The 16722-nt window shown below is 40.6% G+C and overlaps 1 protein-coding gene across 2 annotated transcripts in view; it reads right to left on the bottom strand.

Moving 5' to 3' along the window:
* dlc1 (DLC1 Rho GTPase activating protein) overlaps nucleotides 1-16722 on the bottom strand; it is a 93981-nt gene that overhangs the window by 56626 nt on the left and 20633 nt on the right. For both annotated transcript variants that reach the window (XM_031750966.2, XM_039613477.1), the window contains one exon: nucleotides 1798-1831. In XM_031750966.2, the coding sequence (XP_031606826.2) occupies nucleotides 1798-1831 (34 nt within the window). The remainder of the gene's footprint in view (nucleotides 1-1797; nucleotides 1832-16722) is intronic.

Below are 16722 nucleotides of genomic sequence, written 5' to 3'. Positions count from 1 at the left end.
TTGTTATAGTAAAAATACATTTGTGGTGATGAATGAATAAATGAATAAATCTGAGTGTATTCTTAGTTTCAGCAGCATAACATACACATCGCATCTCTCACCTCATCATGACTGTCCTTATCTTCCAATGGTATGCGGTATGTCTTGTGTCTTTTCTTGTCATTACAGTTAACTGGTGCTTTGCAGGCCCTGTAAAATCAGGCAATAACCAGCAGGACGGGAGCTGTAACTCTGCAGAGTAACAGACACATGGTCTTTGTGCGCAGCCAAGCCATAACACTGGCTAAGGTACATCCAGTGCCACAAGCAGGTCATCAACCGTGCCATTAGGGAGCATGGACTGTGGAAACGTCTTGTTGATCACTAGTGTGCTTCTGTTGTTGCACACATAGTAAAATTAACCATGAATGAGCTGTCTTTCATAGCAGTGCAGCAGGAGCCTTTAGGGCATGGCGTGTGATGTAACACTGTCAGAAATGTGTCATTCCAAGAGGCCTTAAATGCTGGCGATACAGAGAGGGCTTTGAAATGTCACAATGAACACTGGGCTTTGTGCCCCCCCAAAAACTCCCATTGCAACCCCATCCTCCCCCTCCATCCACAGTCCTGGGCCCTATCGCACAGACGCAAAGATGGAGGTTACATAACTTGCTTACAGGGAGTCACAGTGATTTAAATTAAGAAAAATGAAGAACAGACTTTGACCCCTATGAAGCTGCCAAAGTACTTTTTTTCCAAGCTTTAACTTAGAATGCAGGTAGCACTCACATATGCACAGCACGCACACACACACACACACACACACACACACAAGGACATGTTTTGGACATTTTCCATTCAATAGTGGCATTAATTAGAGAGAGAAAGGGACAGACAGAGCAAGCCTGAGTGAGGACTCTCATCAGGCTTTGAGACAGCAGGGGGCAATATGAAAGCCTCATCTCCTACGTCGAATCACCTCTCTGGTATTGTTTACCAGCATACTGACGACATGGGGGGGTGTTTAATGAACACTGCTCCCCTGCTGCCTGTCTGCAAGTAGGTCTGTACATCCATAGTTTGCTGATGACCCACTCTGTGCACTATCAGCAGATTGCTGACAGAGAGTGGAGGGAGCATTCACTGCAGATTGAGTTTGTTCTTTAGATCGATTCATAATAAAGTGGCCCACTGCAAGAATTGCAAGGTAATGATATAGCATGTCAATAGAAATAAGTCTTTCCATCAGATTCATTCATTCATTCAGAATTGATTATTTGTATTGCTAAATTATTCGATAAATATTGCTTAGAGAAACTTGTGTGCTGTTGTATGTATTTGATATAAGATCATTGTTTCTATTTGCTTTTTTCTCCATTTTTCTTATTCATACAGAGTCTGGAAAGTGAGGGCAAAAGGTAAACGAGGGAAAGGTTCAAAGTTTTGGGCAGAGACTCGACATCCAGTCTGGCTCTTATCTCGGAAAGGCGACAGGCTTGATGGTTTCGTAGATGAGTCTAGGATCTTATCTACACTCACATCCAGAGCCTCATAGCACCACAGTCTGTCCTTGTTCAGTCAAACACTCCACCTTCTCTCTCAGTACTTTGCAACGGCTTCGTGTTGTGAACACAGGACATCCATCGCAAATTGTCAAGAATCTCCTCACATAAACCACTTTAGGCGCAGAGCAGACAAACTCAAGACAACTTTCACAACTTCTACGTGACCGAAAGATGAAGAAGGTAAAAAAAAAATTATAATAAGATTCTCATCTAGACAGGCACAAATGACAATGAAAAAACAGCAAGCACTTACCAGCTTTTTCTTTCTCAGGAACAACGGGGGTGCTCTGGGAAAAAGAGGAGAAAAAAGATTATAGTCACGATAGCTTTGCTATGATGCATTTTCATGATACTTGATGCCACGGAGTGATTCACACTTGTACAGGAAACTCACTTGATTTTTCTTAGCACTTGTAAGCATTCCTAAATAAACCTTGACCTAGAGAGTGTAATTAAAATAAGCATTCATCCTGTGTTATTCCAGTGTTTCAGCAGCTACTTATTTCATTCCTTTACATGTTATCCCTCTTATTTGAGGAGCATCTCCAGTTTCATAAACTAGCGTCTTAACACGAGCTCAGGAAATTGTATGTATTTGCGGCTGCTTGTTTGTGTCAGTCATCTGGCTAAAGAGAAAAGCATGCCAGTCATTGCATAAAAATAAGTGTTGATCTTCGGTATTAACCATATATTCTTCTAAGAATCTTGCGTAAATGGAGCGTATAATTACACCACTTTGTTTCATGACATACCGGCTCTTAGATACCAGGAATGTGGTTGCCAAAACCCAATATGCATAGTTTTATGATGTGTAAACATTTTAATAAACGGTCACAGTAGATAACAAACCCACCAAAGAATTCTGAAAAAACATCACATGATTAAAATGGTTCACACAGCACACTTTCCTGTGAGTTAATGTTGATTCAGCTCTCACGTAGGTAGTCTGGAGAGACATTACTGATAAAATCACAGCACATTTTGTAGCTGTAGTAGATTCTTATTATTCTAGTTGCTTAATATTGCCTTTTTTGGATTTGTTGCAGGTTTTAGGAAATAATGCTGCATCAACAACCTTTCTGGGTAAAAATAGAACAGTCTGTGTGTCGTTTCAGTGGTAAAGTGCATGTGTGTCTGCACGTGTGTGGAGTGGAGCATTCAGTTGGAATGTAAAGGTCTTTCTTGGTGCTGACTTTTGACCTCGGGGTCTTTTGCTGATCTCCACACCCTGACCTGTTTAATCTAAACTCCCCTGGAAGAGATCAGACAGAGTAAGCGGGACCATTCTTGCAATGCTCTCACACTGTCCAGAAAAGAATTCTGTGTTCATAAAGTCTAAACATTGTGATATTATATGCGATATGATATTTGTATTAGGATGGGTTTGCAACTCAATGTTTATTTTCCCCCTCAGAAATAACTAAACAGCTTTAATGATGTTTAATGATGCTGTTACAACTCTGACCTCTGTCATTCCATCCGTCTTTTGGGCGATAATGCCTCAAATGGCACCAAAATTCAAATTAATCACATTGAGTGGAAGCAAAAGAAATGAATCATTCTTGTTTCACCTTCAGGTGATTAAAAAACAGCAGAAGTTAGAAAACGTCAGCCAAGAAACCAAAGGTTGTGTCTTGTCTGAGAGCTTGGTTTCACTTGATTTTCATTCACTCATTTATTTCATTTTCACTTGCTTTTTAGTTTAGGTTTAGACACCAAAATCTACTTGGACAGGTTTAGGAAACGCATGTTGAAAAATAACACCTTCCTATTGCATTTAAATGTGATGCCAAGGGGTGCTTTATAAGCAACCATATGGAATGAGTTTGGAGTGAAAGACCCATCCTACTAATGCCTAAACCCACATTGTGGCACAGATACCACAGGACAGCTGGCTGGAAACATGTAGTTTGGGTTAACAGTTGAGGCAATTGCCCACACACCCACTTTGGCTGAAGAACGATCACACTCTGTTCTTCCGAGAGTCCTTACTCAGTGATACTGGCATCAGAGATTGGCATAAGGAGTCCTCTGATGATCTGCCATAACGGACTCAAAAAAATGAAGATCCTCCTTTAAAGAGAGACTATTTCCTTAAGGAGAACACTCCATTCAAGAAAGAAGATATTTAGTGTTTCCCTAAAAGACCAACTTGTAACTTGTGTTTTATCCTTTCTGTATCATGCATAACGTTGGGAAACATGTTACCTTGTAAACATACCTCATTTCAAACATTCTGGACTAATGCTGCATTTCATTTACCTCAGAGATTGGATTTTAGAGCTGTGGGTGACTTCACTCATGAATTGAGCATGTTTTAGTAGCAAAGTCAGTTGTTTTACTTCCTAGCAAGGTAGAGCTATTCATGCATCCCAAGAAATACAGTGCTATGACGCTTTTTTGCACGTAAAAGAGCTTCAGCATGATCATAGAGAGAGCCTAGTCAGTGGTCTGCGCATGGCTTATTTATCGAGTTAGAAATACACGATAGTGGCTGTACAGTTTTAAATTTTTACAGCTTTACCACTGCATATGTTCACGACTGCCATCATGTCTTGTTAAGTCAGTGTTGGTGGGGCTGCTCTAACTATTCGAGTTGGAAATTTGATTTGAGGGGGTGTTCCAGTTGAAAATTCTGACTAGGAATTTTGAAATTCAACTGGAATGCACTACAATGCACTACAATGCTTCTATCATCATTTATCACATGTAATTTTTGGATAGCGAGATACTGCAATAAGCTTACAGAGAACCGATGTTACGCTAGTAACCAAACAATTTCCACTGTTTCCTGAAATTTGATGTCAACACTAAACTTTACAAATCTGATTAATACAAACTCCTGGCCTTGTAAATGTGTCTTTTTTCTCTGTTAGTATGAGCACAATATATTTTGCCATAAAGGGAGCATTACTTTGATTATTAATGACTTTTAATTTCATTAGCACCAGGCTCCAGTACGGTCACATTCAAGAAAGAAACATGACTATTCATCACAGAGCAAAAAATATGGCTACAGGCGATTTGCTCCTCCAGTCTCAGGGGGAGCCCCTATATTTTATGACTGAATAACCACAGGTATGACACGGTCTGGCGAGTATGAACACAATGGCTGCTCTTATACACGAGTTTGTTTTTGCTAACGTGTTTGCTGATTCACGCTGGATAAATGAATTATCTTGGTCCCAAATCCAGTTTTTAGAATCCAGTGAGTGAAAATCTGCTCACACATAGTTTAAACTAAAATCCACACAAAATCGTAACTAGATTTTTATCTGGCGATGCATGTGTTTATGATTGTTTAAGAGTATGCATGTGTACGTGTTTATGTCTGCACATGTGTAACATATATGCGTGTTGAAACAGCAGTAAATCGTTTGACGGTCACTTTCAGACGTAACGCGGGTGAAGTTTCCTCTGTGGACAAACAGCTTCACAATTTATTGCTAATTAACGGCCTAAAAGAGACACCAGGGAGAAGCTGAAGGCTCCTGTCATTTAATTATCCGGCACAAACAGAACATCAGCAGTGAGGTGAAACCAGACATACATTTATACTCGGTGCTGTTTCAGCTGTTGCACTCGGGTAATATTAGCTCTGCTTTTTCAGCCACAAAGTTTTGTTACAGGAAAACATTATGAATGGTATGAGACTCAGCTAAGATAACACAAGCCACCTGCTCCATTTTTGCCCTTTCATCAGCTGGATAGAGGTTAGAAACAGAGTTTTTATTATTCTTGTTTCTCCACAATATACAATTTTATTTGAACTACCACCAAAATGCTGAAATGCTGAAACAAATTTCCCACCTGTGGGACTAATAAAGGCCATCTTATCTTATCTTATCTTAAATACTGCACAGTGTACAGCACTGGATTAATTCAGATTTTGTACATGCACAAGACATTTTATTCCTTTATATTGTAGCAAAAAGCTTTTTTGAAAAATCTGAATGGCCAGTATTTGTATTTTCATCTACAACTGCGAAGGACTGGCCTTCTATGATGGAAATATGGGAGGTCTGTGTGGCTTCTCTGTTTAGGTCTAACAAGACATTTCAGTTCACCAGTGCACCCATCTTATTGTGTAAACACGACACCACGGGTTCCTTTCAGTGACCCATGAGATCACTTACACACAGTGTAAACCTCACCTTTCACGTACTGGTGCATTTCACTTTATGATAGCAATTACAGATAATAAATACATTTAGAAATATGTTCATATATTTATGAGAACAAGAATGTTAACGAATACACGTAAGTACTAGTGATTTCACTGCACCACACTCACAGATTTTCTTAATGCTTTTCTGTTCTCCCCCACTCTGCATGCCACAGTGCAGGTTGTCCCAGTGTGGGGTCACCCAGGCCGTGTCAAGTGTCCACTGGGGAGCTGCAGGCTGCACAGCACACAGGCATCAGCTGCCTCATTTACTGCCACTAATTTACTGGAAGTGGTTTGTGTTGGGGCACAGGGGGTATGGTATGTATCTGCCTCACATGAGTATGTAGTGGACTGCAAACATGCGTGCCTGCATGATTACGCACTATAGGGTTGTTAATTAGGGTCATTACTCTAAGCAGCAGTTTGGTGAAATTGTTTTTGTCTTGGTTTGTTTTTTTTTCTCCAACAAAACACTTTTAGTGAATACATTTCAAAAATCCAGGTATGAAACTTTCTTTGGATTTATGTATGTATTTGCTTTACTAAACATTTTGGATATAATAGTAAGGAGAACTACGGCACTTAATATTGGTAACGCTGGTTTACTCTAAAAGCTTTTCCGTTATTGTAATGTTTGATGGTTTGTTAAGTGCTCCTGGCAAGCAGAAATCAGGTATATATTTGTAAAATATTTATCTAACGATTTGTACTATATGCCCCCAGAACAGATGCTTGTGACACCAAAATTCTGGAAACATGATGAAAACACAACAGAACTTGTTCTTGTAGTACTGTAGGAAGTCCATTTAGCATAAGTGCGGATAAGCCTACAAATGTTCCTGTAGGTTTATGATGGAGAAAATATACGTGTGATGAATTCTCTGGTTGGCAAGTTGGATGATATAGAAAAGGAAGCAACAGTGGAGTTCACTGGGAACAGGAGAACTGAGGAAAAAACTTCAAAGATCAAACAAATATAGCATGAAAGCAGAGAAAGTGGATGCAGTGGACACTTTTCATTGCTTTTAACACTTGTTTTCACCTCAGCTCTTTGTAATGTTAGAACTTCACTCTTCACTCTTTGTTCCTGTCCCTTGCGTTGGTGTAACAAGTGTGGAATTAAAGCCTATATGTATCTTATTTCTGCGACTGACAGAAACAAGAAACAACAGCACACGCAAGCGTGGCCCAAGGCCGGTTCTAGCACTTACTTTGTACATTGTCTCCATCTGACAACAAAGCTTCATGACCTGGAGCGGAGAGCGAGCATGTTAGCTCTGCTGCACCATTATTGTATAAAGGAAATATGGGAGGATTTATTCACCAGGGGTCACTATGAATCCCGCAGGTTTGATTTGACAGATTTTTAACACCAGACGCCATTCCCGAGGCGACCCTCTCTCACTCGAAACAGGGAACCTTCACATGTTATGTGAATGTGTTAACTACAAACCTACATTGTTAAATAAATGTTCTGCCACCACAATGTCGGTGATAAAAAATGACTTTTTAATGCAGGAGTTTACGTAAGTACATGGGTTTGGTGCTGTTACCAACTACTACATTTCTGGTATTGTGACATCAGCCCTGCTTCTGACATTCATCTGGTTTGGGACGTCGGTCCGTACTTGCCCAGATTTTCTGGTAATGAGAGGGGATTACAAAACCACTCTTAACCCTCCTGGAATGCTCGCAGACTCATTGGAGCTTTCTCAATAATATATAGCTTGTCTGATATTTAAGAGTTAGAATTTAGATGGTAACAACTGCAGTTACACTGGGACATCCACAACAGCCAATGAGAGAAAATTTACAACTAAACAAGTGAATGGGAAGAGGTATGAAAAGTAAGATGCCAATTCGTGATGCAGTAGATGCACCATTTTTTCAAGAGGACATATGAATGAACAACCAGTAATCACTGTGTTAATCATTATCAGACACCACCTGTCAACCTATTTCCGAGGGAAAAAAATGGCCAGATGAGTCAAATAATGTGTTACTTGTGTAACAGACTGACCACTTGAGAAAAAGGAATGCTATCTTTAAAGAGACTTTGAAGCGTGACCCGTGCTTCCTCACAGATGGTCTGCTGCCTGCTGAAGAGACGTTCAAAGCCTGGTTTGAGTAACTGAAAAGGTTAATTTATCTTGTACTATGGAAACATGACAGTTTATAGACAAACAAGTAAGGACTTTCAATACCCAGTCCTAGTAACAAATATTATTTTGTCTCTCAGTAATGGCCCCTCATTGTGTGTGGCATGCCTTTCTGTGTGAGTGAGGTAGTCAGAGTTGTTAAGCAAGCCACTGGCATGTGGCTCTTGCACAACAAACCCAAGCAGTCCACCAGGCCTGTTCCAACCCCACCGCCAACCTCTCATCCCCACCCCCCTCCAGCACTGCAGCTGCAGTGTGTGTATGAATGTGTGTGTGTTTGTGTGCGTGTGTGAGTGTGTGTGACCACCCATGGTTTGTGCTGGCCAAGGATTAGGGGGCTCAGGCAAACCCAAACTTTTTTCTCAGCCACTTAACGCAACTGGCTAAATCGGTGCAGATGGCTTATGCCCAGGTAAGCTTGTGTCTCCAGCACTAGATGCTTAAGGTGTGTGTCTGACAGAGGAAAGAGAAATTCATCTGACTGTGTGTGCATGCTTTCCTAGGAACACTGGAGATGTTATCTGGAACTCACTGTATTTTGACTGGCATTCATGTGCTCTTTTTGCCCTGCATTTACAAAGGAATTTATTCAGAACCCAAGAGTCCATGTGTGCAGGGAAACGTGGGAAACAATTTCATTTAACCTTCTCCTTTCCAGAAAAGCCCCCCTCCCACACACACGCACACAGTTATCCACCCCACACATTTTCTCCTTTCTCCCCTGCATCCCCTTCCCTCATTTTAATAGTCTCCATATGTCACACTTAGAATGTGTCAACAGGAAGTGATGCAGTGACTTGGTTTAATGATCCATTGGAACATTTCCTGCAGAAAAGGTATAGTAGCGTCCAGATGTTGGATTTAACAGTGACCTCGCAAAACGAGGTGATGCCTGAAAATGTCTGCGACCTTTATTGTGATCTTTTAATGCGGTAAAAAGCTCAAGTAAAACCTACAGCACGAATGGGTGCACTTTCAGTCTTTAGCTGTGTGACGAGGTTAATGATTTCACCATACAACCTGTGCACTTGCTCACATTCACACACATGCATGAGACTGCCAACTGAGACCTTGTTCCCTCGCCCAACCTTGAGTCATGAGTTATGTTCTGTATGTGCTGATGTCCACTGAAAGGCAGTAAGAGAGGGTGAGATGTGCACAAACGCAGACACCCTCATACATCTGACTCTGTTTACACACGTAAGTCAAAGCAACGGACTTCTGGTTTCAGGCGCTGTTGTGGAAGGATTTAGTGGTGGAGCGTAAACTGTGAACTGTTCAGTGGCCCTTGGAATCCATCACCATACAAGACAATAACTCTTCACTTGTCCGACCAGGACGGTTTTTCTCCCAAAAGGAAAATGTACTCATCATTTCCAAACTCCGCATTTCAAATTACTGCTTTCAGGTGGGCTCATCTTGTCACTCTGATTGGAAATATTAAGAAAAAACAAGACTGCATACAGCCCACTTCTTCCTAAAGACAATTATGAATCATTTAAAGTGGTTCTGACCAAAAGATCTTGGCTTGGGTTTTTATCTTTCTCTCTTTGGATAATGCAGTTGCTTTACCTCATATGAGTAAAGCATTAAGGAAACCACTTTATGCATCTTATAGGACAATAGTCCTTTTCATGCTTGCTGTATGACCAAGCCTAATGAAAGCAGCAGAACCAGAGCAAGCAGGTGCAAAAAGACTCGAAACTGAAAATGTGCAAAGTGAGAAATACGTTTTAATTTAAGCAAAAAGAAACAGATTACGTCCTACGAAAGCAGGCAGTCTAATGTATATGTTTTGACAAGTAGAACAAATAACCACGCCTTAGGCATATGTTTGAACATGCAGAGCATATACTAATGCAGCTCTTTTCCCTCCTTTTTTTGGTTCTTTCAAAACAGAATAGTTGGCGCCAGATCGAGGCATACGCACAATCATATCTAAAACTAATTAATCACTCTGCTTTTTGGATTGTACTCTAAAGTAGCTCCACAGAGGGCAATATGAAAAAAGTGGGATAAAAAGTTCGGAAACCACTGATTAATCCACACAAAGTAGTTTTATAATTTTAGTTTTACATTTCTCCAGTTTCACTACGCTCATTAGGGGACTAAATGTGTCACCTGCTTCTGCTCACCAGGTCACATTTGTGGGTTATGGACCAGAGTTAATAGGGATAAGCTAAGATCCCAACTGCAACAACAATGCTGCCCGCAGGATTAGGTGCTGACATTTTTCAGGAGAAAGCTGAGAATGGGTTAACAAGGGGGATTAGAATGTCCTCTGCACAAGATTATGGTGGCCCTGTGCTGTGGCAAAAACAGCTACTCACTCGCGGGGGTCACGGTTTTGTAACATCTACTTTAGGTTTAAGCATTCGCTTTTCAGGGGACTACATCCAGTCAAAGCAGGTCACTCGAGTCTCTCGTCCTGCATGACCTAACCGTAAACTCTTCACCTGTACAAATTCAAATGCCACAAGCACATCTAGCTATAAACACAAAACACCAGTGGGCTGCATTCCTTCCTTAAGACATTAAGGAAAGTTGAAGAATTGAGCAAGACGCTCAAGTGTCTCTTGACTGAGGTAATCTAACTTCAAGGCAAAGACGGATGGAAAACAAAAAAATGCAAACACACGCTTGACTTAAATGTCCCAATTAAAACCTCAAACCGCACGCCCCAGTGAGTGTATCTTAAATTGCACCTGGTTTTACAGTGGGTTCATGTGTTCCTCAGACGTGGTTTATTTGTTCTGTGATTTACTGCACTTCATTATCTGTGTATTGGAGGGGGTGTTTCCAGATGCCTGCATTTTACAGTCATCCTCATGATTTAGTGTCAACAAGTACCATCATCTTGCAAGTATTTGCTACACGTTCTGCAGTGTCCTCTATGTAATCGATTCACGCTTCAATTCACTGACTCAGTGCATGCCAAAATACCAACAGTCAAGCAAGTTTTTTTAATGTAATTTTGGATTAAAAACTATGATTCATTTAAGTAAAAAAAAAAAGGCAGCGATATCCATATGGAGGCAGTGAATCGCATTGATGATTGGGCTGGTGTGATTTGGGCGCGGTGCCACGACATGTTTTCATAAAACCAGAGAGTTGCCGTTGAGCTGAGGGTGTAAACACTAAGAATCATGTGATATTTGACATTCATAACACTGCTGAAACAGAGCACTCCTTCTGTTAAAACGCTAAGCACATCAAATAAACTCTGACAAAATGTTCAGCATGAGCACTGAGTCAGGCTCATGCATGTGGACAACGCCAATAACTCTAAAGTACACCATGTGCTGTGCTTTCTTTTAGAGTTTAACTTGTGACAATATTAATGATGTATACTATGGGGTGGCTGCAGCTCAGGAGGTAGAGCGGGTCATCTACTAATCAGAAGGTTGGTAGTTTGATGCCTGGCTACTTCAGTCTGCATGCTAAATGTCCTTGGGTAAGATCCTAACCCCAATTTGCTTTCTGATGGATGGTGAACACTGGATAGAAAGCACTTATGTTTCTGTAAGGATCAATCCTTTAGTTTGCATAAGCGCTTTAATCAAAATGATATTTTTAATACTAAAATATCATTATTGTTGTTGAATAGGGGGGAGGGCTGGAGCCTATCCCAGCTACCATAGGGCAAGAGGCAGGGTCCACCCTGGACAGGTTGCCAGTCTCTTGCAGGGCTAACACATAGAGAAAGACAACCATTCGCACTCACATTCACACCTATTGGCAATTTAGTATTATCAAGTGACCTAACCTCCGTAACTGCATGTCTTTGGACTGCGGGAGGAAGCCAGAGTGTTTACCAGAGAGAGCCCATGCAAACACGGGGAGAACATGCAGACTCCTCACTGAAAGGCACACATTTATTTATTGGTTTTAACAAGTTTTACATAATACACCGTGGACATAAAATAAAATAATGACACACAAAAAAGAACAACAACATAATAATAGAGACAAAAAGAAAGCAAACCATAACAGGAGGGGAGGGGGGAGGGCAGACAGACAAATCAAGTTAGCACTTCAAGCCGTCAAGTCCACGGTGTATACGTTACAGTTCTCCAAAAAGTGGCAGAATTTTAACCATATAGCCCAAAACTTGTCCAGTTTATTTCTTGATGCATAAGTTATTCTCTCCAGAGTTAGTATAGATGTCAGTCCATTAAGCCACTGAGATAGTCCACATATTTTTTGTTTTTTCCAACACATAGCAATACATTGCTTGACTTCCAAAAGTCCAATCGTTAACAGAGCTCTAATGTTTGCAGCAGGTACAAAATTATTCGGGTATATATTTAAAATACATATTTTGGGATCAAGTGGAATCACATCACTAATGATTTGGCTTAACAGATTGATTACCTTTTCCCAAAAGACTTTCACATGTGGACACTCCCATATACAGTGAAACAAAGAGCCCCTGTCCACTCCACACTTAATACAGGTGTCTGGGATGTTTGGATTAAAATTATGCAATTTTGACAGAGTAATATATTTTCTTGTTAACCATTTATATTGAAGTAGTTTAGATTGCACATTAATTGTCTAGACAATTAATGAAAGGCCCCTTGCCAGTTTGTGGTCAAACTCAGGACCTTCTTGCTGTGAGGCAACAATGCTAATCACCACGCCACCGTGCTGCCCCATTTTACAAAAGAGCAGAGAAAAATAGTTAAGCACAGTTAATATATTTTGTTTACAATGCCAAATTACAGTTATTTACTTAAAAATAGAATTTTAGTGGTTGAATGTTATGCATGATTCATTTCTTACTGAGTCCAAGGTGCTGGCTCAAATTTGGATATAAATGAGTTTCGATTGATAAATGATAAATAACGATATATTTTTATTAGTTTTAAATATGTTTTCGACAGTTGTTTTCTTGTTTTTGTGACAGGTAGTCTAATACATTTATTGGGCGCTGTGAATCAATTCTCTTGGAGTACTTTATGCACTGCCTTTAGCCCTGATTCAACAGGAATTTCCTTATGGGGCATGAGGAGAAATTCATTTTCCACATCCTGTTCCAAACATAAGCCTTTTCTTTTTTCTTACCCTCTTTTTGGAAACCACAGCAGGTCCGTGTTTGTCTCCTTGTTACAGCTGTGCTCAGCAGAGAAGTGACCTTGGGGACAATGACACTACACAAAGCTGCTAGCATGGCCATGACCAGAGCCACTGCTAGCAGCCCTTGACAGACTGAATGGTGGCTGGTTTCATAGCTCCCTGACTCATTATGGCCTACTACAGCCTTTAAGCCAATACGTGGGTGGAATGTAGGCAAACATAATTACGCCTGTTGCCCATTGTGTCGACTATTGACCACAGACAGGAGTGGGAGAGAGTGGGAGTAAATGTAAAGATAAATAAAAGGCAGTGAAAGTAGCAAAATACTCAGACTTTTATCTGCCTGGGATGCGGAGAAGGTGTGGTCTAGATGTAGGATGTTTGGGGACTGCGAGGCTGCCAAACCGGAACATGGAGGAAGGACAGAGCAGAGATCTGCCAGTGACCTTAGCACGCAAACCACAGCATTTCTATTGTCCACCAGACAGATAAAGAGCCATGTTCATACATAACCTACTGACAGGGAGTAGAGTCTTTCCGTCATTCTGAAATAGAAATATCTCTCAATCAATCATCCCTCCCAGAAAAAAACAAAACAATCCCATAAACCCAGATATGGAAACTTTTACTTTCTAAATTCACTGGCAGGGAAACCAGAGGTAAAATTGAATACTGTTGCTATGGAGACAGAATACAGATCCAAACATACGGTCAAAGGTCACCGCTCCATGGAATGTTCACCGAAGACGCATGAGAGGATGAGAGGTGGTGCCCGCCAGCACCTTCCCTGTCATCATGTGCATGACATGTGAAACACCCCTGTGCTAAATTTAACAGGCAGTTATGCGATTGGTTCAGCAGCTTCTGTGTTACATGCCTTGGGAACTGTCGGTGCCCAAGGTGACTGATATGTTGTTTCCGACTGTAACATTTAAAGGAAGGTGGATAAGGGTCAGCAGGCTCCGCCCGCCTCTGTGACTTGGCACATCCTCTGCAGCGGCAGAGCCCTAAAAATAGAGTTGCATAACAAATACCGCTTGGACTGCGGATGGTGCAGTAATGTCACTACATTGTGCTTATCTATTCAAATTTTGGACAAATAAATACTCATTTTTATACTAGGGTTATATTAGTTTAAGATTATTACACCAGTTTACTGGTTTAAGATGGTCAAGCATGAAAGATTTTATACTTTTTACTGTTCTGGTGCTTTATAATGCAAACTGAATGCATTTTTTTTGTAAAAGGTATGTAAAGATGCTTTTGTGACTTTTAGGAAAACAGTTGATGAAACCACTAACTCGAAAAGTAATCCGCGAATAATCATCAAACCAAAAAAAATCATTATTTTCAGCCATGAATACAATATACATCCGAATCAGTGTACACACCAGGCTAAACCAAATAAAACCCACCTGTTGCAACACAATAATCCAAGTTAACCAACAGTTCAAGACACCTGCCACACTAAGCAAGTAATATAAACCTGCCAACAAAAACACTCAGAGTAAAGAATAGCAGTTCCAGCATAAGAACAAACACCTGCTGCAGCACAACATCCGCTAAATGTTCGGCTCACATTCTATGCAAGAATAACAGCCACCTGCTGGAGGCTAACAATACCCACCGGCTAAGCTTGCAAGGAGCCAAGAATGCATTCACATGAACCCAATACCTTATCTGCAGCAGCGAAGGAATGATACTGAATGTCCACTCATCACAAACAGATACAGCCACATATCACCTTTAGTGTGGTTACGTAAAGCTCGGGACGGCATGAGACAGAGCTTCAGTATATGCGGTGTGTTTACACCCGAGTGTTGCACTGTGTTTTAGGAGGTGTCATGGGGATAGTGTCAGCACAAACACCAGACACATCTTGCATAATCCAGCTGAAGAAATGGAAGGAATGTTAATGCAAAAATGATAAACACTTTACTTTTAGCACGTCCTCCGCAAGCATACACACACAGAAACGCATGCATGTCAGCGATGAGAGTGTCACTGTTTTTCACAACAGCTTTCTCGATGCTTTGATGTACATGTGGGAATCATAGAGAATTCAGAGAGAATTAGAACTGCAGTTAAACAGTTATTTCAAATCGACTATGCCCATATTTTACTTTCTCAGACAGTCCAGACTGTGCTCTAATTGCTTCAGCTTGGCTCCTCTCTCTCGTAAATTACAGAAGCGTGTATGGTAGCGTTTTACCTTCAGACGGGCCGCACTCACCCCCGGTTGGCTAAAGAGATATGTTGTTTGCTCTGTCCTGTGTAAACTTGCAAATACCTTCCCGACTGATGTCAAGAGATGCTCACGGCAACATGTACAAATGTTGATGAAAAAGCGATGCAGAAAAGGGCGAGAGATTTCCTAATAGGGTTTTTTTTTCCCCCTTTTAATTTTACATCAGGCTATCTGGGATTTTGGTTGTTTCAACATTTTGGTAGTGAGACAATACAAGGTTTGTTTTATGGGTATGACCTGATTGTTTGGATATGTCAATTTACTGTGTATGGGGCAACTAAAGTACAGGTGCCTCCTAATTTCATATAATTCAGAGGCTTTTCAATAAATCCTATTATTCTATTATAATGCTTAGCTATTGGCGACAGTGTGTCAGAGGGGTGGTGATTAAACCTGATTATGATTTAGATGCCTTTTGTGATGATGCATTTGTTGTACTATAAGCACTTATGGCAAGTCAGTCAACACATGTACGATCTATAAAAGCTGTCATTAGTATAGAATAAAAGTTAATACTAGGAATTAGGATTAAGTTATTTCCTATTATAACCTTAGATTACACCCACACAAAAGAAAAATAAAGTTTAGACAGTTGCCTCATACTGCCTTTCCTGTAATCTCTATTTAGAGTTGCGTGTGTGTTCATGTCTGCAGGTAAGTGACAAGATTGTTGATACTAGAAAGTTGTTTTGCAGTCTGAATTCACATTAGAGAAAAGACTGGTTGCATGTCCTGGTAAAGAGTGAAAAAGTAACATCTGCTAAAGTGCAAAAAAACTAACAGTTAACCAAAGTTATTATATGTAACTAATGCTAAGGTAACAATTAAAACAATCCATCCATCCATCCATCCATCCATCCATCCATCCATCCATCCATCCATCCATCCATCCAGCCATCCTCTTCCACTTATCCTTATCAGGGTTGTCGGGAGGCTGGAGCTTATCCTTGCTACCATAGGGCGAAAGGCTAGGTCTAACACAGAGAGATGGGCAACCATTCGCACTCACATTCATACCTATGGGCAATTTGGAATCATCAGTTAACCTAACCATATTACCTTCATGCCTTTGGACTATGGGAGGAAGCTGAAGTACCGGGGAGAACCAAAGCAAACATGGGGAGAACATGCAAACTCCACACAGAGAGACCCCAGCCGGGTGGGGGATTCAAACTTGCTGTAAGGTAACATTGCTAACCACCGTGCTGCCGTGCTACCCCACAATTAAAACCGGTTTTGCTAAATAAAATTAAAAGAAACTAGGCTTTGGAAACAAAACAAAAATAGACTGAATCTACAGTCTTTCGTACTTACCAATCTAACCAAAACCAAAATAAAAATATGCAGAAATGCCTTTAGTTTAGGTCGTTGTTGGTTTGATTACATTACTTATTAGAACCAGCAGCCCTGTGAGGGTTTGGTGCACCTGTTTATTCATCTGAGATGTCAATGTAACTTATGTTTGTGTCAGGTGTTTGTAATTGTTGTTAGACAGTTCAAAAGATGGGTGTAGCTACCATTATG

The sequence above is a fragment of the Oreochromis aureus genome, linkage group 6, assembly GCF_013358895.1.
Source record: "Oreochromis aureus strain Israel breed Guangdong linkage group 6, ZZ_aureus, whole genome shotgun sequence".
NCBI classification, from domain to species: Eukaryota; Metazoa; Chordata; class Actinopteri; order Cichliformes; family Cichlidae; genus Oreochromis; species Oreochromis aureus.
The sequence above is the reverse complement of the archived record's forward strand: the minus strand, read 5'-3'. Positions and strand labels throughout refer to the sequence as shown.